At 43.3% G+C, this 22,035-nt stretch overlaps 1 protein-coding gene across 2 annotated transcripts in view; it reads left to right on the top strand.

Annotated features, from left to right (window-relative positions):
- Positions 1 to 22,035, top strand: part of gpc6a (glypican 6a) — a 122,829-nt gene that overhangs the window by 44,211 nt on the left and 56,583 nt on the right. For both annotated transcript variants that reach the window (XM_042081315.1, XM_042081313.1), the window contains exon 3: positions 13,672 to 14,063. In XM_042081315.1, coding sequence (XP_041937249.1) covers positions 13,672 to 14,063 — 392 coding nt within the window. The remainder of the gene's footprint in view (positions 1 to 13,671; positions 14,064 to 22,035) is intronic.

Raw genomic sequence — 22,035 nt, 5'->3', positions numbered from 1 at the left:
CCTAATTGATCATAATGATCTAAATTATGGATAAGTATTTCAACTATAACCAATGTAATTGACTGAGTAGATCTTTAAGTCAGTGGGATACCAGACTGGAATTTCATTTTGAGGCGGAGGCCTGGAGAAAATCGTTTTTAAGTGAAACAACACACCTTGTTTGTCCGTGTTAAAAAGCCCACCACCCCCCACCCCTCTCTCTTTTTTTCTCTCCAGCTCTCCATAAGGAGGACATTTATCTGGGAAATGAAGGCTGATAAAGGAGTGAAAAATGTCTTCTCCTTTAATTTGCTCTGCTATAGCCCTCCCGGAAAGCAGTGAGAGTACACGAGTAATTAATTTTTCAAGGTCAATTATTTTTTCATCTTTTAAAAAATGAGGACAATCACCTGAAGTTAGTAAAAAAAAAATATTATAAAGGAACTCGCAGTTCATACTGTATATTCACTTCCTGCTACAAATGGAAAATTACTGATGGATATTAAGACTGTACATGTTGCCTTTAAAAGGAATCTCTTAAGATTGCCCTTTGGAGGTCTGTAAGAATCTTCGCTGTGGACAGGATGAGCAAGCCATTTCAAATCCAGCCCTGTTGATCATCACATTCTTGGCATGAGTAACTTGGAAAGGGGGGGTAACTGGGCTCGTTTGTTTCATGGACAACCATCTGAGTTTGAGTAAATAAAGCTTTCCTTAGGAATTTCATGGGAAAGCTGTTGTGCAATGTTAGTTTAAAATTAATTCAAAATGTTGCAATAGTGACTATAGTGAGTTTGAGAGGTGTCCCAGAAGACAAAGCAAGTAACCAGTGAAACTTTTTTGGGCTGAACAATAGTTGAACTTACATTTAAAATATCATTATGCAGTCATAGCATCATAGTCTTTACTATATCTTTAGAAATTATTTGGCATAGTCTGCTAACAGAGGGCATCACCCCATTTTCAGTGAAAGTTCTCATGTTGTGCTGGTCACACATGGCTTTCTCAATAACAAGGCTGTTCTGGGCGTAATGAGAATCACTGAGAATCACCAAATGTGCCTTTTCAAATGACACAAACCACTGTGATCAATATCTCATGTTGGAGTTTTGAGACCTTATTGATTTTTGTACTGTACAGTGGAATGCACAGTCATGATTTATTACACTCTTGCTAAGTCACTGGTTAGTCATTAGTTTTGAAGAGTTGCTATCCAAATGATCAGTGACAGATTGCAATAGTATTTGAAAGGCTAACTATATTCAGATATCACTGACATCTTTATATTCAGTAGGCAGACATACCTGCACATCTTTCCTTATTTGAACCTGTGGCCTTGCTCTCTCTGTAGTCAGATGTAAAATCCCCAGCATTCAGTATTAAATGACATTGAAAAACAAAAAGCAGATACGGTCAAAACAAACTGGTTTTGAAGCTAGACCCAGACAGTTCAGGCATTTCAGCTAGTGTGTTTTCATCAATACTTCATTATCAAACTGGTCGTTATCAGAATCACTTTTCATATTATTTCAGCTGTGGGATTCTAATAAGCACTTTCATATTTAGAGAGATTGTGGCATCCTTGAAAATAACTTCCAGTTATTGGAAGTGCTTTAGTGCTAGATGTGCTATTCGTTGCCAGCCTTTCAGACAACTCAACGACTTCTAGCCTGAGTTATGAAATGCTCCTTCATAAACTTCTGTTCCAATGTGTATAATAATCTATGAGGTTGTTTCTAGCGCATGCATGGTTCTCTCAGCACGGTGGCTAAGTGTGATAGCAGCGATGCTCAGATGTTCAGAGCCATATCATTTGTCTGATGATGGGTCTTAAAGAGACAGTGCTCATTTGTACCCCTTTATCAGTGGCTGGTACTGCTTCATTGGTGATAATGCACCCCATGATTGACAGGGTTGGGTTTTAACATCCCCTGAGGGTTTCTAGTGGGTTTGTCCATAGAGGCATTTAAAGATGGCAGACCCACTGATGCACACCAAGCTACCAATCACCCCTCCTCTCCCCCCCAAACCGCGCTGTGGCGATAAGCCGTGGTTCTGGCAGTGGGCCTCTCTTGGCTGGTGGCTGGACTGGGCTCTCTTCCTGCCTGATTGAGCCCAGAACCGGCCCAACTGGAGATGGGTCAGTGGCCAAAAGGAAGAGGCACTGGCAAGCCTGCTCATCTTCATCATCCGATCAGCACAGGGGCCAGACCACACAAACACACACACACACACACACACAAACGCACGCACACATGCACGCACACACTCACACACCCACACTCACACACACACACACACATACACTCACACACTCACACACTCACACACCCACACTCACACACACACACACACACACACACACACACACACACACACACACACACACACAAAAATCAGTCTGCCTCTTGAGAACAAGGCAGAGGGGGGTGTTGAGATGTAGAACACACCACTCTATGGAGCAATAAGAGCCCAAACTAAAAATGAGTGAGAGTGAAAGAATATAAGCTATGATAGATGTGGCAAAACAAGAGCAGCGCTTTATTTAATTATGCATTCATGTCTTTTTTTATAGCCTCTAAGCACCGCTAGGGTGATGATCATTCCTTATTCATTATCACCTTAATCACCTTATCACCTGAGTGTCTCGTGTCAACTTTTTTTGGGTGGCAAAAATTATAATGAGCCCCCTCTGCAAGATGGAACACTAATGGAAATAGATTAGTTGAACTTGAATGAGTTGTTTGCCTCACATTGTGAGACTGCATTGCATATGTATTATGCATTATATACTATGTGTATATCCCATTTGTTTAGCTGGTCTGCCCTCAGTTTGTATCTTGGTCATGTTATGTACTCAGTGGGTATAAAGGGGTATAAAGCCTAGTAACCCATAGGCCCAAGTGGAAGCCTATAAACAAATTACATATATGTTGAATATTTAGAGAAATACTAAAAATACTTTCAGGCATGCTGTGAAAACACGAGGGGATCATGTTTAGTCAAGCATACAGACACAGGAGAAAGTATGTCAAAGCCAAGATCATGTCTCCATGATGTATGAGAGGTCTCTCTCTCTCTCTCTCTTCCTCCATATTTCTTTCTTTATCTCCCTGTCTCTGAGGCCATAGAGTGTTTCCTCATTCAAATCTAGGATCTTGTTTTCTACCATTTGTGTTTCCCAAATTAGGTGAAGAATTCTACCTCGTGCACTTTAGCACACATTTTTTTTTTTATAGAGACTGAAACACCTCCTGTAAGAGAGGCCCCTGTTGAACGACTCAAAAAAAAGAGAGAGTTATTTTAAAGGCCCACTGGTGCCATTCGGAGTCCTGGAAGTGGTCCAAGCTGAGCCGGTTGGCATTGCTCTCTCTGGGGATACCTCCAGCATGCCAACTAATTTAAGAGCCTGTGACAGTGAGTGATTGTGTCTGCTCCTGTCTTGGTGTGTTTAAAGAAAGAAAGAAAGAAAAAAGATGAAACAACTCTGGGCCATTTAGAACACAGTGAAATATTACTTTGCGTTTTGTCAGCTCGGAGGGGCTTCAACAGTTTGCCTGACCTGTTTATGATAATCAGAGGACAGGGAGGGGAGAGGGGGTCCGCCGAGAGGCGGCGGTGGCAATGCCGGTTCCGAGGAAAATAAGCACAGGTAATTAAAATAGCTGAGAGGGGAGCAGATGGGATCCACACAGCTGGAGGCGCCCACGGCACCCCACCAGCCACCCCCCACCCTTCAACACCCAGCAGCGTCTTTGGACTAAGGAGGGCTGGCAGGCGGTCGGGGAAAATAACCCCCCCGTCCTGAATGAACCCCTCTGGCGTCTGGACGTTCGGCTCAGCTGCGACCTGTTTCCTCGGGAAGACTTGCGTTCCCTTTTTTTGTTTTTTGCAGTTCGCATGTGGGGTGACAGGCAGGGGTCTCCATGCAAATGCTAGTGTCCACTCAGCCTTGGGAAAAGCATACTGAGCTTTGTAATCAAACAAGCAGTGCTCATTATGAACTAAGCAGTATTTGCTTTTAGATGCAAGCTCTTTTAAAAAGAGGAGACAAAAGTGTTATATTGGTGTTAACAGAGAAAATGAATTAGCCCTTATGTTATATATGTTCATGTAACATGTCTAGCACATATCCATCTAATTACATGTCATTTCTCTTGTTCAATGTTGTTCAAGGCTCTGTTGAATTGAATTGAATCTGTCAGCGCCTTGTCATGTGATGTTGTTTGAAGAGAGTTTTACGGGTGCTCAGACTAGGGAGCTAAAGGAAGGAAACACATGAAAACACTGTTCACTGTGCTCGCTGTGGGTGGGCAAATTATAATGCAGTATTCCAGCGCTGATCTCCTCTCAAGGATTGAGATGATTGCATGGTGTTGGTGTGCAATGCATAGTTTTACCCCTCTGTACAATGATTCTCTGAAACATCAACAACAGATTCTGAACACATCTTTTGAGTCAGAAATACTGTGTCAGTAACCTATTTTTGGGGGTTTTTCATTTTCATTCAGACTAATTCATAACAGAATTTTTGGCAGGAATGAGCGTTCTCATGCAATCAAGTTGTTTCTCATCATCCGAGAGCCATACAAAGAAAGCCCTACTTGTGTCCTGTAGTGTCGATGTTGATGTGCATAAACAGCTGAGCTTGGCTTTGGATATCCCTAGAACCGAGAGAGAAAGAAAAAAAAATCATTAGTGCATGGGCATTGCCGCTTAATCCAGTAATGGTGAGCTGTAACCAACTTGGCTGCGGTTTTGCAAGTGAATGCCCACGCCTCCCCTCAATTGCTATGGAGCGACTTTTAATTGGCCCGATGAGGGACTGATTAGATGGCCAGCCCGAGCCGAGAGCCAGAGTGGGAGCCGGGCCAGGACATGGACGCTCACACCCCCTCAGTTCTTTGTGCCGCGTGCCAACGGGGCCGCGACAGACCACAGGAAGTCAGGACCTCTGCTCGGTTTCCAGGAGACTGGACCGACGAGTCAATGGTTCCACCCCATGGGAATTCCAGCAGGCCTGGCAGAGGGTCAAATGATTCATAGCTGGGGTCGTGGAAGGTTAATATCTTCATCTGTGGCTTTCTTTCCGCAGTGGGTTCTGTTTTGCTGTACCATCAAGCATAGGGAAGCATCTCCTATGTGTGGTAATACTTTTATTTTCATTCCTATTTCAATGCTATTAAAATGAGGAATGATACTGATTAAAAATGGCTCTTACATATGGGTTTCCTTTGATACTCAGGAGGGAGGGTGGACTCTGAAATCTGTACCATTTTTTGAATTAAACCAACAAAATCACTCAAACCCTCAAACGCTCCCCGGTCTGCTGACTCCTGACTGCACAATGAAATACATCCCCCTGAACAAATATTTGACGCCTCTGCCAGACACAAAATGTGATCAAGGGGAGCCCCATTGTTATCTCACAGGAAGAGAGTGCACCGTCTGCCCACTTCATTCAGTTTGTCACCCCCTCTCTGCGTTAACAGCGATTGGCTGTGTGTGAATAAAAAAATAAAAGGCAGCAGAGATTCACCAGACTGTCAGAAAACAATTGGTCTCAATAAACGCGACGAAGCTGCCCCACCTTTAATTTTACAGATGTTATGAATGAGGTGCCAAGCCAATGATGGATGAGGAGTGTGAAAATTGTCCAGCATTTTCCTTGTGTTACAATAGAGTTCCCTAATTATGTGACCCCATATTGTTGCCGTCATCTAGAACTGAAATCCAGTTACCTGCATTTTTGTATTAGGGAGATTTTCTAAATGACACTGTCGCTGCTGTGCTTTGCCGGGGATCGATGGGTAGCATTCATGGGGTGTCATCTGTTGTGAAAATTGCAGTGTCATCGTTGCAGAGTGCTGGAGATGGATCAAAGCCTTGAGCAACATGTTTGAGACCTAGATATTCATTCAGCTCACTTCTTTCACACAGCACGCCAGCTAATGAATATAGATTAGCTTTGCCTTTTTCATTGCCTTCCAAAATCCAAGGTTTGGTATTTAAAAAAAAATGTATATATAAATATTCAAGAGCTAAACGAGCTTCCATAGCAGTGAAAAGAACTTGATATATATGGATGCAGGTCTTTTATTATTGATGTATTTTTTGAATCGAGACTTCATGCGTAACCCCAGAGGTGGACTGATTATCTTAAATGTCAATGATGGTAACTGCATGACCTTATCAAACAATAAAGGATTCCCGTCACATTTGCATATAGTTAAAATGTGTCTTTCTCCTCTGTGAGTGAATGGAGGGGTAAATGGTGACACTTTGATTATGACACAGGAAGTCATCGGTCATTTCATGACACCTTGTGAGGACCAAACAATGCGGCTGGAGTCCTCTGTCACGTCACTGTCACCTCACCAAGCTCAGCTCGTTTTTTTGTGTGTGTGTGTGTGTGTTAGTAGCTCTCTTGTTTCATTGATAACCTCTTCGCTGAACTTTAGAGTCTGAGCTGCCACATTGGAATGACATGGTTATCCTTCGGTACTGCCACAGGAGTTAAAATACTGTCCAGTATGGGCGGTGGTAGTGTAGTGGTTAAGGAGCTGGGCTAGCGTGCAGTAGCCTGAAAGTTGTCGGTTCAATTCCCAGCTTCCACCGTTGTGCCCTTGAGCAAGGCACTTAACCCCAAGTTGCTCCGGGGACAATGTGATCCCTTGTAATATAGCTGACATATGTAAGTCACTTTGGTCAAGAAGTGTCTGCTAAATGTAATGTAATGTAATGTAATGACTCACTGACTAACTGACTGTATTACTGTGTGAATGCTCAGATGAATGAATGACGGTATGACAGGATGAATTAATGAATGCACATAGGACTTTTTTAACAACAACTGACAATGGTTTAGTACCAACTCTTTAGTTGTTTTCACACTTTTTGACTCCCTCAGTTATTACAAAGTCAAACAGTGACTTACAAAACGAGTTGTGTAATTGCACGGTAAATGTGAGCAGTTACTGCTAGACCATCTGCATCACTGGCCCTGATACAGTGAGTCTCTCACCAGGGGATCATTCTGAAGAGCAGACAGACTGTCAACTCATCCAGATGTAGCTAACCATCTCCAACAAGGTGTTCTGCGACAAATACTTTGCTTTTGTGGCTCTCCCAAGGCCGAATGCACCTCCCCTTAAAATCCACACAAGCTAGCATCCATAGCGAGACAAACAAAATTAGCATAATTGGCTGTTGTACTCTGTCTTTCTCAAACACATACACACACAAACCAACACACACACACACACGTCATCTTTTTCACAGGTAATAAATCTGAAACAAACAGCCCACGCGCACGCACGCGTGCACACACACACACACACACACACACACACACACACACAAAAACCCCACACAGTCGCAGTCACACTCAGAGAAAAATGAAACAAAAGCTCAGGCGCGAGCATGCTGTCCCAGCTTTAGGGCTGCGTTAGTTTAATGAGACTGAATGCAGGTTGGGATTTCTTTGTGAGAGCCGGCAATTAACGAACAGAAGGAGGAGAAAGGGGGGCATGGCGGACCCCTGCGACTCTTCATTTGGAATTCCACTCTGAACAACCTCAGAGGAAAAAAAGTAACTGCTGCTAAAATGAATGTGTGGACGAGATTCAAGAAATGCTTTTAGTATTGCTCGATGAAATTTACTTGTAAGAGGGTGAGTTTGGCCGCATTCTCCTGAATAAAATTAATCTTTATACTAGTCCAAGTGAAGCGTCTGAAAGCTAGAATTGAACATGTTTGACAGGAATGCCCCATCCTTTGGATAATTTATCTATATGTATAGATGAATTCTTCAATGTGCAATGTGTTGCCTGCAAGCTCTGAATCCAACAAAAGCTGTGTTGTCCCATCAACAAACATTAAAAGAGAGTGCAATCCCAACTGAGAACACTGGATTCACTGTAGCGGACTCGACCGCAGCCTTTGAAGCATTGTTCAGAGGTCTCTGTATTGGGGCATTCATCAGTCCCCAAACTAATCTAATTATGATAATGTGGCACACTCTTTGCCCTCCAAGCACAACAGGCAACTGTCACCATCTCTCTCTCTCTCTCTCTCTCTCAATGGCTCATACAGACAGACAACACAGGCAGATATGGACCTTGTATCATTGCGAGCTTTCATTGCTGACATTGGTTTGATTATTAGATTTAGGTGTGAGTGGGCTTTTGATAACAGTAAAACCACTAAAGAGCGGCTTGTCATCCTTGCTGTGCGGCTATCGCAAGTGGTTTGCTCTCCTCTCCCCCTCACTTTCTCTCTCTCTCTCTTCACAGATTGCTTTAAACTTGAAAAGGAACCTTGTGCACTTGAGGTGCTTCTTTGTACTATCTGACAGCCACTTTAGAGTGTGAGACTTGCATTTATCTCTCAGAGAGCTGTATAGTTAGTCAGATGTCTTCCTGACTCTCTAGGGAGAGTTGTCCAGAATGTACTGCATCCTTGGAATAGTGAGGTTCGAACGCGATGAAGCTTTAGTGTTTGTTTAACCAGGTAGAAACTGGCATGTGATCAGTCAGTCCTTGTAGCAGAGAAATTACCCGTTGCTTATCAGCAAATGCGTCATCTTTTTTTTTTTAAACGGCTTGCAGTTATTCATTTGAATGACAGTGAGTTGACTCTGACATAATTTGGTCATATCTCTCTTTGTTAAGAATTGCTTGATTTCATTCAGAATGGCCTGCATGTCTCAAATAGATTGTGAATAAAAGAAAAGGCAATTATGCTGATAGAAAAACTCAATAGGACGAGTAAGCATTTGTGTTGTAAGGGTTTGCCTCTTGCTATTTTTTTGTCTGAGGTTTGCATCGTCCGACAGTTGTTCCATAACGTCTAGATATTCAGTATAGCTGTATATCTACGTATGTGCATGCCATGCCTGTGTAGCCATGTCTCCAGTCAAGAATTCAGTGAAGATGAACTGAAATCTACATGCAACCTTGTCTGACAAAAGTATTGAGTAAGTGCTTTGACTACCTTACAAATGAGCCTGGCTCAGGCACTGCAGCCAGGGCGAAGGGTTGTTGTCTGGGACACCCGGGATCTAGGTCCTTTCCTGCAACCTTGTTGATAATAAGTAAGTGCTGTAAAATATAGTCTATATATACAAAGACATTATCACAAAGACATTATCGTGTTCATGCAAATTTTGGAGAAAGCAGTAATCCATAGGAGCAGTGGTATGAGTGTGGAGGTGTTTTACTGATGGCTTGAGGTTTCTCCGCAGTGAGACATTTGAGCCATTCTGGTTGACACCTCAGCATTAACCGTCAAGACATTTTCACTTAAAAACATGCCCTCTCTCCTTCCACTTCCCCTTTCCTGCGTGTGTGAGAGTGTCTTCGTGGAGAAACCGCATGTAAAACAAGACTGGTGTGGCATGTTTCAGGGGGGTCTCTCTGGTGTGACGCAGGGCCTGAGCAGAATTGTCACCGCGAGGTCTCCATCATGTTCTTGGGCTCTTTTGAAATCGGGCACCATCGATTGCCAGCCAACAGAAGCACTTAAACAGAGGCGTTGGATGGGGGCTGATGAAATACAGAGTTATTCTGGCAGCCAGATATTGAAGCAAGAGATCAATAGTGATAAAAAATGCATACTTACAAGAACACAAGTCTGTCTAGAAGTTCAGACATAAAAAGAAAAAAATGAAAAATATGAAATATAAATTCTGCTGTGCCAAGGCTCATAGGAGTTTTTTCGACACAGGACATTCCAAAAGCAGGTGGACTGGATTGGCTTCACACCCAACGGTTATCTCCTTTAAGCAGCATGGGGAGAAGATGCCATCAATCATGATAATGGTTGGCTTTGTTTGATGGGCTAATCGATAACCACAGTCAGGCAATTTTATGAGCGTCTCTGTCCTTCAGCGCTAGCACACACACCCACACACACACACACACACACACACTTGAGGGTGATCGGGCCCCACCTCACGGCAGCTCCCACGCAAGTTTACTGCCCCAGCCGTGGAGGTGTCGGCCACAGGCCGTTTATAGAGTCGTTAGGAGGAGGAGAACAGTGCCACGGGGACACTTTGTGGTTTGCGATGATGGACGAGGCTGAGGTTTCGCTCATAATGATTTACGCTCGCCGTATTGACAGTTGACACTCAGTTTGATGTGGATGGAGGTTAGACGGGACTAATACTAATGAGTCATGCGAGCCTCTGAAGTGTCTGCTCGATTGCCACTGCCGGATATGTATATGACTTTGAAAAGCAGACATTAGTTACACGAACATAGAGTTCCTGGGACAAAAGAAACGCATTATCCATTCGCTCGACGCTATTAAAAAAGGATAATTGTTTTAACGCTAGGCATTTATCTGCCGAGCAGCATGCTGCATAGTATAGTGACGGCCATATTTCCCACACACAGTGATGCGTCTGGACCTAATGGGGCTTCACATTGCATATGAGTGAAGAGGAACAATGTTTCGCAATTACATAGGCTGGCATGCTCACTTTGCAATATCATCACACATTCCCCCTCAGTCGCAAAAGCCTCTGATTATAACTTTGACCAGACCTGCGAGATAAAAAGGGGTGATTTGATTACTTGTGACATGTAGGTAATGGCCTTTCAAATTATTTCCCCGCACTCAATTAGCCTATGCAGAGCTCAATTAATTACTTCAGCTGAGGATATCCACCCCAACCCACATTGTCAAGCACGCCCTCAGTCTTTCGTAATTTCCATGCACTGACCCATGGTGTTCGCTGGTGAAAAGTCACAACCACTTTAGTAAATGATGGATTTGCCTCTGTGCTTGGAACTGATTCATTTTGGGCCATTTTTGCGTTGCTTTTGGAAGCTGAAGAGTCGACGCATAACCAGATCCTCATTTTCGGCCTGGCTTGGGTTTGTGGGGTTTTTTGCTTCAGAGCAAATTTGCTATGTTTCCTCATCTTGCTTCCACTGAATCACTCGGTGCTTTCTGGGTAATGGGCGAAACGTTTGGAAGAGGCACTGCTGTGTGTGCGAACCATGAGTCCGTTTCTGAGTGCAGGGTAGAGTACATCAGTAGCCCAGCAGGACGTCCGTGTCCTAACATACCTTCAAAACAGATGTTTTGAATTCACATGTTCACATCCCAGGTGTTTAATAAGGTTGGACAAAACGTGTGTATTTTGTATGCCAACCATGCAACTAACTACTTTGTTCTTTGTATAAAAGTTTCACTTTTTAGGAAGAGTTTAGAAGTAGTTCTACAAAGTTGGTAATGAGATGGAGGACTTTATGAAATTGGCTAGCAGACTAATCAATACTGTATGTGTTTGTAAGGTCCACAGAGACGCAATTGTTATTGTAATATTTTAGCAAGGTGGATTGTGAAATTAAGGTAGCCTTAGTTATTGTTATTTCATTATTCAGCTGTGTTATAATATCTCCGAGCACTTTGTCTGCAGTTTGTCCTTGTCTGAGCTTTGAGGAAATACAAGAAAGTAATGGCGGGTCAGTCAGCAGCTTTGAACATGGAGTGAGTGGGGATTGGGTTGTCCTTAATGAGAGCCTTGATATACCTGTGAAGATTAGATTCACTTAGCTTTAGAGAGGAGTGGTCCTATTTCACAAAGGACACCGGGCAAGATGCACTCTGAGAGAGAGAGAGAGAGAGAGAGAGAGAGAGAGAGAGAGAGAGAGAGAGAGAGAGAGAGAGATAGAGAGAGAGAGAAAAGGTGTGTGGGGGGAGTAACCCCTTGTGTTAATGTAATGTCGAAGGTATTGCTCTCCACTAATGAGCACTTACAAAGGCATTTGAAGATTAATACAACCCATTTGATATTGTCATGATAAGTGCCTGAGAGGCAACTCTTGTGAAACGATAGCTGGAAAAAGGAACCTGCGCAGAGCAATTACTCAAATGGCTTGTTTTCTCTCCACTATCAGATCCACCTTGAAGGAGTCTGTTTCTTTCTGAAATTAAAGGACAAACTCTGGCTTAATCTTTATTTCAGTCATTTGTGTAATAGCCTGCTTCATAGGAAAATATCAAATTAACTTTGTATGGCTGGGAAAAATAATATCTCACAAAATCACATCATTGTGAAATGAAACCATTCTAGTCAAGGGCTGGTATACCTGTTGTTTCACCTTCAGGCACATATCCTTGGAAGAGACCTCGCCTAGTATTCTGTTTTTCACTTGGAATTGTTGGTCTTGAGTCTGGTGAACTATTTCTTTAAAAAAGAACATAACTTCCAGCAGTCATTACTCTATGAAGCTCATGTCATGTTTTTCTTTCTATTTTCTCCTCTCTGCGTCTCGAACGACAGTGAGTAAAACTAACAAATTGTCTTGGGGAGAGGGAGGAAAGAGGGAGCGAAAAAGACACTTTTGTGTTGAGTTCAAGTGTTGGGTGATGCTGCGGCCTTCTCAGCCAGCCAGGCACTCAGTGGCTGATTACTGTGAGGCGTGTAAACAAAGTGAAGTGCTGTCATCAGCACACATTGAGATCACAGCCAGACATGCTGCAGTTGTCAGATGTGCACTGTGTGTTTGTGTGTGTGTGTGTGTGTGTGTGTGTGTGTGTGTGTGTGTGTGTGTGTGTGTGTGTGTGTGTGTGTGTTTGTCTGTGAGTTAGTGAGTGTTTGGTTATTCCACAGCAGGTCACATTGTTATGAAGTGCAAAGAGAATGAGGAACATTTTGAGAGCAAACTATATATTGTGTGTTATATCTCCGGCTAGGATATTGGTCGTCACATTTCCATGTTTCTAATCAGGCTGTTATTTAAGTGCCATTACTCGACTGACAGTGGGTGGGAACACAACTATAGGGACAGAAGCCATTTTAATGGTGTCAAAATCCGAAACCTTGTTTTATTTGTTCTAGGACTGAGAACCCCTTTCTTTAATATTTAATGATGGTTGTGGACCATTATTTAGATTATTCTCAATTATTCATGGCCTTTGGAAGGACATCCCACACATAATGGTTATCTCAGGTTTATACAGAGCAGCCAGGGCTAAAGTCATTCCCAAGCACGGGCACGCACAAGTTGAAGTCACACTGTCTTTCTGCCTTAAGTGCCTCATTTGAAATACGGTGCGTCGTGGTGGCACTCAGTGTAAAGTTACCAAGCCCCGAGGTTATAAACACTCGGACGGTGAAATCCAGGGGATAAGAGCGAGACGGCAAGTGTCTGAGCCCGGCCAGACGGTCACTGCGGTGACCTTACATAAATCTTTACTCTCATCATTTAAGTTTAGACACAGAGCTCTAATTGGAATGCCATATGGCAGGTCGGCTGGCAGGCTTTCTGCACTTCTCACTCGGACACATGATATGATATGTGGACCATGCTGGAGTGAAGGAAGGAAATTGTATCATGGCGTGTGTTTCAGTTTTGAGTAAATGCAGAATGTGGTTCAGTTAGTAGTTCAGATAGCAGATAGTGGTCCTGGGCCTTGGATTTTATGTTTCCGGTTTTCAAATATTTAAAAGACACAATGGAAGTTGAAGGTGTTATTACAGTAATGGGTGCTAAAAACAGACACAACTTCACACATATTTAGGAGCACCATCATTCACACACACACACACACACACACACACACACACACACACACACACACACACACACACATCAAGCAGCAACATCAAGCAGCATGTTCTCACTTACCTCCATCTCTCTCTCTTTGTCTCTCTCTCTCTTTCTTTCTTTTTAGAATTCTTCTTGGAGTTGCTGGAAAACTCACAGAGGTCGCTGAATGACATGTTCGTGCGGACATACGGCAAGTTGTACATGCAGAACTCGGAGGTCTTTCAGGAGCTGTTCACGGAGCTCAAGCGCTACTACACGGGCGGCAACGTCAACCTCCAGGAGATGCTCAACGACTTCTGGTCGCGGTTGCTCGAGCGCATGTTCCAGCTGCTCAACTCGCAGTACCACTTCACCGACGACTACCTGGAATGCATCAGCAAGTACACTGACCAGCTCAAGCCGTTTGGCGACGTGCCCCGCAAGCTGAAGGCCCAGGTCACGAGGGCCTTCATCGCAGCCCGGACGTTTGTTCAGGGGCTCATGGTTGGCAGAGAGGTGGCAAACAGAGTGGCAAAGGTGAGTTGGATGCATATGTTTTTAGAAGATGCCAATCCTCATATTACATATACAGTGTAATTTTTTGGCCATATCCCACTCAATTAGTGTTTCATTGGGGACAGCAGCAAAGCAACAGTAACAAATTCTCATATAAAACTGTGAGCTAACTAAATAAAAGGAAGGCTACGTATAAATCTTGTAAAGACCAAGAACACTGTTGTCACTGTTGACAGTTTGCTAATTATGAATTAGTCTGTGTTTGGCCAGAATTATATAATTACCCACAGCTAGGATTTTTCACTTGATGTTTCATCTAAACAAACAGAAAACACTCATAAAAAAATAAAACCTCAAGCAAGGAACTGCTTACTAGTACTAGTGATGAACACATCTCAGTCACTCTGAAGTGAACATCGTTTATCTTTTTGCTGGCCTTGTCTGTCCTATCTGCCTGAGGCCCAGACCACCTGATGGTTTGGGCTTCACCACAGCGCTCGGCATGCTTTGATATTCTAATGGCTTGTGGATGCTATGTTATGAATATGTTTTACCCCCAGCTCTCAGGTGACAGAGCTCAGCGTTTGTATCTTCATTTCACGGGATTTGATCTTTAGTTTCGCTGTCTAAGCGCTCCCTTTGATCAGTGTGTCAGCACCTTGCAATGAACAACACTAGTAATACCCACAGATTGTAGAACATTTTGGGAGAAATGATAGGAATAGACTGCCATGTGCCAAGTTCTGTCCATAAACATACGACCCATTCCTGGCTGTACATCCTTTCTGTACATTACAGTCCCAGTATCACATATGGAATAATCTTCTAATAAGCACATGCACTTTTCAGTCTTGAAAACCATTCATTACGAGCCATCTCTCCCTATAGGCTACTGGACATATTTCTACAGTCCTATTGACACTGATGGACTAATCTCCTAACAAGTATGTTTGTTTCAATTCCAAGCAGTATATACAGTACACTACAATTTCATCAGCTTCATGGTCAGAGAGGGCTTTTGAAATGGAAAGACTGACCTCATCTATGCGTGATACAATAGATACAGCTCGAAATTCACCCGATCATTAAGTGCTTGGAAAGCAGTCAACAAACATGACGACTCGATGACTTTGAGTGAGAACCAGACAATTAAGCCGTCAAAAGTATTTGATGTTTATTGACATTGCGGAGCTCCACTGCCAGGATCAATATCACCCATTTATATCAACTCTTTTGTGCATTATTGTACATTTTATGTTGAGCCACAGTGGAGTAATACGCTAGACCTCCTCACTGAAAGAATGCAGATACCAGACGTCCACATTGACGAAAGTGAAATAGCACATTGTGTAGCATATTGGGAATGATCAGGCACCACTGATTTATGGCCGCGTGTACACTGGCTTCTCCACTTTTAGGATTTTGGCTAATATGGTCTTAATATTTTCATGGCTTTCAACCACAACCACTAAATTAGCTTTTTTATGTGGCAGCCAGTGTGCCACTTACGTTTGAGAGAGAGAGCGAAAGAGAGAGAGAGAGAGAGAGAGAGAGAGAGAGAGAGAGAGAGAGAGAGAGACAGAGAGAGAGAGAGAGAGAGAGAGAGAGAATAAGTGGGAGAGAGCAAGGCCTGATAGAAATTGCCACGCAAAGTGACCATGATGGAATGTGTTTTTACGGCCCCTTGTTGGCTTAATGCTTTCCATCACGCAGAGGAGAAACCAAGGGTGTGGCTTGTGGCAGCCCACGGCTGGGATTGAACACGGGGGGTTTTAATCAAACCTGTGTTTTAAGCCCGACACCTCCAGCCAGGGCCTGACCTTTCCTCTGTTGTTTATTAGCACGTTGGCAGGTGGCAATGATGGAGCAGATTGTCGACTCTCTGTCTTGGTGCTTCGCTGGATGCTCACAGGGCACAGAATGGAGAATTTGTGGTGATTATCCTCCATCAGAAGGAAACAACCGTGGCCTTTACAGACTTCTCTACGCAGTGTATTTTCCCCCTCTGACCACCTAATTAGCTTTAGCTAGATAGCGTATCTGTTAAAGCTGCTAGCTGCCAATGGCATCTAATAAATTCAGTCAGAGTTGTTTTTCGTTACATGTTTCATTTTACACTGGAGCGGTTTGTCATTTTAGTTTTTTGGATGCTCGGTGGCATTGATAAGATACAGTGCATGCTTTATTTCACTCAGAGTGCTTTTGTGTGAAAACACATTGCTTTGACAAATGTCTTTTCTTTTTAAGGTTTTATATTGTCATAACCCAATTAGAGACAGCCTAGGCAGTGTGCAGGACAGATAAATCCCTGCCGTCATTATTTGAATGCAATAGGTAGGCATCTCCATTGTACAAGAATGCCATCTGGACGTAAATACTGACACATGCAGTTTTTAATGTGCCATAGTCTACATTTATGGCCGGATCCACTAACATTTTTTCTCACCACTGAACCACATTCTGAGGATAGAAAGGAATATTTTATAACTGAATAGACTATGTGGACCTTAAGTGACTTGGATGAGACAAAAAGGGCTGGTTCTTACTTTTTGGTGAGTTTGATGCATTGTTTGCTTTACTTTAGGAGTGCTACAGTAGGACAGGACACAGTGGTAAAGGGAAGACAATTGTAAGGTTTCACCAATGAATCCATTTTAATATTTGTCACAGAAATTATATGACCATTCTGAGTAAACCCTTATAAACTCGTAAACCACAATGGGCACTTTGCTCATTATACATTGCTGTAGATGTGATGTGTTCATGAGTTTGAGGTTAGGTGGCTCACTAACCTCTAATAAACATGCCATCCAAACAATAACACAAGAGAGAAATGAACATATTAAAATATTCTCTCTTGCACAGCTGGAAATGTTACGTAACACATGTCTTGTTGGAAGTGTTTGAAAATGTGTCCCAAGATCTCCATCTTTGAAGTAATATTAATTAACTAGACAAAATGAAACATTAATTCTGTATACACATATTCTTCAATGTAACATTTAAGCCAGCAGACACATCTATACATATATGGGCAGTCAAATTACAAGTACAACACCCTACATAAAGAAAGTTCTACCTGCCATCACAAAGCAAATGCCGTCAAAGTAGGTGTGAACCTGGCAGCTGTCTGGTTTCTCTCTAAGATATGTATGACTTATCACCCCTGGTGCACCTTGCAGATGTTGTAGGTGTTGTATTGTGCAACTTTCTCAGTCACTCTCTTTTTCCATGCTCTACCGTGGCCCTTCATGCCCACTGAATTACATACAGGCCACAGGAGACATTTGTGAAGTGTCCATATTGCAGCTGTCACCCTCCAATTAAGCAAGGTATGCCTGAGGTCATTCCCTGGTTCCTTTGTGGTGGACAGCTCACTAAATTGACCATGCAGTGAAGCACAATCTGTCATAAAACTCGGTGGTTTTACTGCCTCTCTTATGGCATTTGGCCTTAAACTGGCTCTTTAACATCGACTTATGCTCTCTTCAGTGTCCTGTGGTGATGGGCAATAGAAAATGGTTTCTGAACGCAGCCGTTTCTAAGCACTATGATAACCAATTAAATAGTTGACATCATTTAAAATCATTACTTGATGCCACTTTAGATTGACCAGATTAATTGTTTTGTTCTGATGAGCACAGAGCAGATCTGTGGCTGAATACAGCGGCGTCAGTCAGGAATAAAGCCTAGTTGGGGCTTTAGGAGCTGCGAGAATCAGGAAGAATTCATTTGACAGGACAAATCCTCCTCTCCCTCAAATCCACCCCCACCAGCTAAAGTAAAACCCATGAGTAACATGCAAGATTTAGCACCATCCAGCTAGTATGTGCATGCCGGGCAAAATAGTGTGGAGCTCCTTGCAACATGGTGTTTGCAGTATGACAAACTTTACAGTACATTTCCAATGTAGAGCTTTTTTTATGTGCTCTTTTAAGTGCTGCATCTTTGCAGTCTATATTCATGTTTACAGTTGTGTCACTTTTGTGACATTAGGAGTGCTGCAAATGTGTAATCTGAAAGGTTGTTTCAAAAGGAGCTATGTTTGGGCATAGAACTGCAGTCATGAGAGACTAATGTGCGTCATACAAATGGCCCCAGTTAAAACCCTTTTTTTCATTTCAAGTATGACAAACGGAATGCACTCAATTAGAACACCGTGACAAGTTCCAAAGAGAACAAAATCTGGATTCTATCAAAGCGCTTTAATGGGCTCTAGACAGAGAGTCCACACCTTTCTGTAAAAGCAACCGGGGCTTGAGCGCAGTGCGCGGCCGTTCTATAGAGACGTGGCTATTTGCACAGGTGGTTGCTCCACTTGGACTGGTTGTCACGAACATGAGACAGAAAATGGCAAAGCGTTTAAAAGGGCGCATGGAAAAGGTCCCCTGTGGGAAATGGGCTTACACACATACACACACACACACACACACACACACACACACACACACACACACACACACACACACACACACACACACACACGCCCACGTGCACGCTGGGCAAAACCCTGTACAGGAAATGAGCTCTCACTGTAGTTTGCTTTAATGGGAAGCAATGCTTTTCCAAACGAAGTGGGGAAACATGGTTCCACCCCTCAGCTATACGGATACATGGAACACAACTGTGGCTCATAACGCGTTGGTACGGATGTCAATTATGGCCATGTTTTTTTAGCTGAAATTGTCATAGAGTGGTGAAAGCTTTCACATTCACAATGGTGGCACATGTTTGTCAAAAAGGATTGTTGTTACAAATACATTTTGGAAACATTTTTTGAAAGTAGTATAGTAACTGAATGTGTAATTGAAGATAATGGGGGGGGGGGCAGATATTCATCAAAGACAAACAAATGAAATTACCTCAAAAATGGGATTAAGTCTCCATCTCCATCATTTGTCATTTTCCAGGGATTGAGAAATGGAAAATCTCTCTCACTCTGGATTATGGTGACCATTTGCCTAGGATAAAATATCATGCACGGTGCAGTACTTAAAAACCCAGGGATTATTGATGTCATGTGCCATGTGAAGTTGTACTTTTGAAAAGGACTACAGAAATGCACATTTGGACTTGAATCCCTATTTACTGAATGCTTGCCTGCTATAGTAAAGACAACCTGTTGTTATCGTTGCAATATATGTGTAGCTGTTTGCCCTTACAGATCTGAGATCAAAGTTTTGACCTGTGATGCCCATAGTGACTGAGACAAACTGACTAACCACAGCGTTATGTGCACTGAAGTGAGGTCAGATACGGCTCAGTGGATATGTGCATCTCTAGTTTCTCCAGATCCCATCCATACTCAAATCTGTGAACCCAGTAACCCTATACAGGAAATCTTACATCAAGGGGAAATTCAAACTCTGAAATTTGAATAGGATCTAATGTGGCAGAGTAACTAGCCACTAATCACAAAATAACCGGTGTCACTGGGTCTATGTGGTTCAGACTGAATTTCTATTTAGTCGATGGATGTCAAAGTCTTCCTGCCGAGCCTTTGACCCATAAAAAGAGTTGCTGTTATTTTGTCATTAACACTGTAATGAAATCTGATGGAGCGCAAAATAGCCACAGGAGCGGGAACAGTCGTCTCAGCAACAAACATGCTATCACACTCAACTGTGGCACCACACACACACACACTCACTCACACACACACACACACACACACATACACACTCTCACACACACACACACACACACACACACAAACACACACACTCACACTCAACTGTGTCACCCTTACCAGGGATATGTTCCATTTATTCATTTCACAGATGTTTTTTCCAAAGCCCCTTACACTGCAGCACAAACAGTGATTCTCATCAGTAGGAGTGTTCTGAACGGCATGATCATGTTGATGGCACCTTGCCCTAGCAGTGGCTGAAGCGTCTGAGCCAAAGGGGACACACTATCGGCCCAATCTGATGACTGTGGTCATAAGTGTGCAGTGTCTATGTCAGAGTGATACTGTTGTTCTGCAAAACTGAGGATAGAAATGAGAAAGTTCCCAAACTCATTCAGTCTTTGTCAGTTTGGCATATTTTGACCGATCATCAAATGATCCAGTTCACTACACAATGCAGACATGAACCAACAAGAAGGTGAGCGCGTACACACACCAAATCTTTTATTAGACTAATATGAATATTTAACATGAAACCATAACATTTCCCTTAAACTGAAATAAGGCAGGACAGGTCACTGCAATGACCGCAACAACCCCATTAATTAAAGCCCTCTCCCCAGCTTGTTAGTGGTATGAGTACACCGTGTCTGTCCAGCATTTTGTTGGAGCCAGAGCCTGTCCCAAATATAGAGGGCGTGACGGGGGGGCACATCTTTATTTAACGAGGGGCTTGGGGGCGAGTTGTCAGCACCCGTGTAGTGACACTACGTCCTGGGCTTCGCTGGCACCCAGGGTGGCCCTAATCCACCCATGACATTTATACCAGGCTGGAGGCCCCAGTCGCAGTGGTGTAGGTGGCAGGCGTCGGCACTTTGATCCTGCAGGGCATTTATCCATGAGGTATTTATCTAGCAGACGCTACAGTTAACAGTTTGGTGGTGTCAGTACAGGAAAGAAAAAACACTTTGTGTGTGTATATATGTGACAAAGTGTGAGACTGTTAGACATAGACTGTGTATATGTTTATATGTAAGAGAGGGTGAGAGTGTTTGTGTGCGTGTGTGTGTGCATGTGTGTGTGTATGTGTGTGAGAGACAGAGAGAGAGAGAGCGAGGAAGAGAGAGAGTGTGCAATATTTGTGTGTGTGTGTGTGTGTGTGTATATACATATATCCTTGTGTGTGTGTGTGCCCATTTGTGTGTGTGTGTTTGGGTGGAGGAGGCAGTGAGATCTCTCCAGTACACTTTTAACCACCGGGGGGTAAGGGGGAAAAGCCAGCGAAACGCAGCTCTGATGTGACACCAGTGTGCCGCGCTACTGGCGCAGCGGTAGCTTAGTCCGGCTTTTAGCCTGCCGCTTGTCACGGTAAATCACGACCATGGCCGCCGCACTCGCCCAGCCTGCCAGAGGGCCGCGGGCCCAGGGAGCTGACGCCGTGTCTGCCGGGTGTCGGCCCGGAGCCCGGAGCATGTGCCGCCGAGCCAGGAGCGTCAGCTTCGGTGCGGCTCGGCTCTGGTTCCCTTCTGCGGTCCGTGTCAGCTGAACGGGCCCTTTCTTTGAATCGATGCTAACTGACACCCCTCTCGGCATGCCGTGATGGTCTTTCTGATCTGCCTTTCAATGAAATATGTAAAGTCAGTGCATACTCCAAAAAGCTCAGGCAAAGAGAGATAGATAGAGAGAGAGAGAGGGAGAGAGAGAGAAAGAGAGAGAGGGAGAGAGAGAGAAAGGGAAATGGAGACAGAAAGTCTGAGGGATTTTCATACAGTACTCACTCACTACTTTCTAAATTCAGTGCAGCAAAATATGCAAGTTTCATCGTTCCCCAGATGCAGTTGTCTCCTTTTTAATAAAGGATGGAGGGGTAACAGTCTGCCTTTGCAAATATCACAGACAGCCTGGCAAAGCACAGGCATACTGTTCCACAGCTCACCCATGGAATGGGTCAAAAAAATGAAACACACTTCAGTTAGAAGCAGCAAGCATCTGAAGATACATTAGTCCCCTGAGAAAACGGTCTGCGTTATAACTGACGTGGGGGAAAGACATTGTGTTACATGTTTGGCCTGGCCAATTATAGATTTAAAAATGCATTACGCAATTGTCCTTTAAGACAGCCTGAAATTCTATTAAATCTTATTTCCCACAGGAGCGACACTATATTAAGGCCTTCCTTTAATTAATGTGAGGTTCTTTATTTCAGCTCTAACCTTAACATTAGGAAGTTAGCTGTAATTTAGGTCACTGCAGGACACATTTTTGTTAAATGCTACTGTATAATGGCGTGCTTTTTAAAAATAGAATGGGCCCTGTGAGTCTAAATCAGAAGAGGAGAATGCAGGATGTCTTTGCAAATAACAC

This window comes from Alosa sapidissima, chromosome 23, assembly GCF_018492685.1.
Source record: "Alosa sapidissima isolate fAloSap1 chromosome 23, fAloSap1.pri, whole genome shotgun sequence".
Classification (NCBI taxonomy): Eukaryota; Metazoa; Chordata; class Actinopteri; order Clupeiformes; family Clupeidae; genus Alosa; species Alosa sapidissima.
Note: the sequence above shows the minus strand (reverse complement) of the source record. Positions and strands in the feature narration are given on the sequence as shown.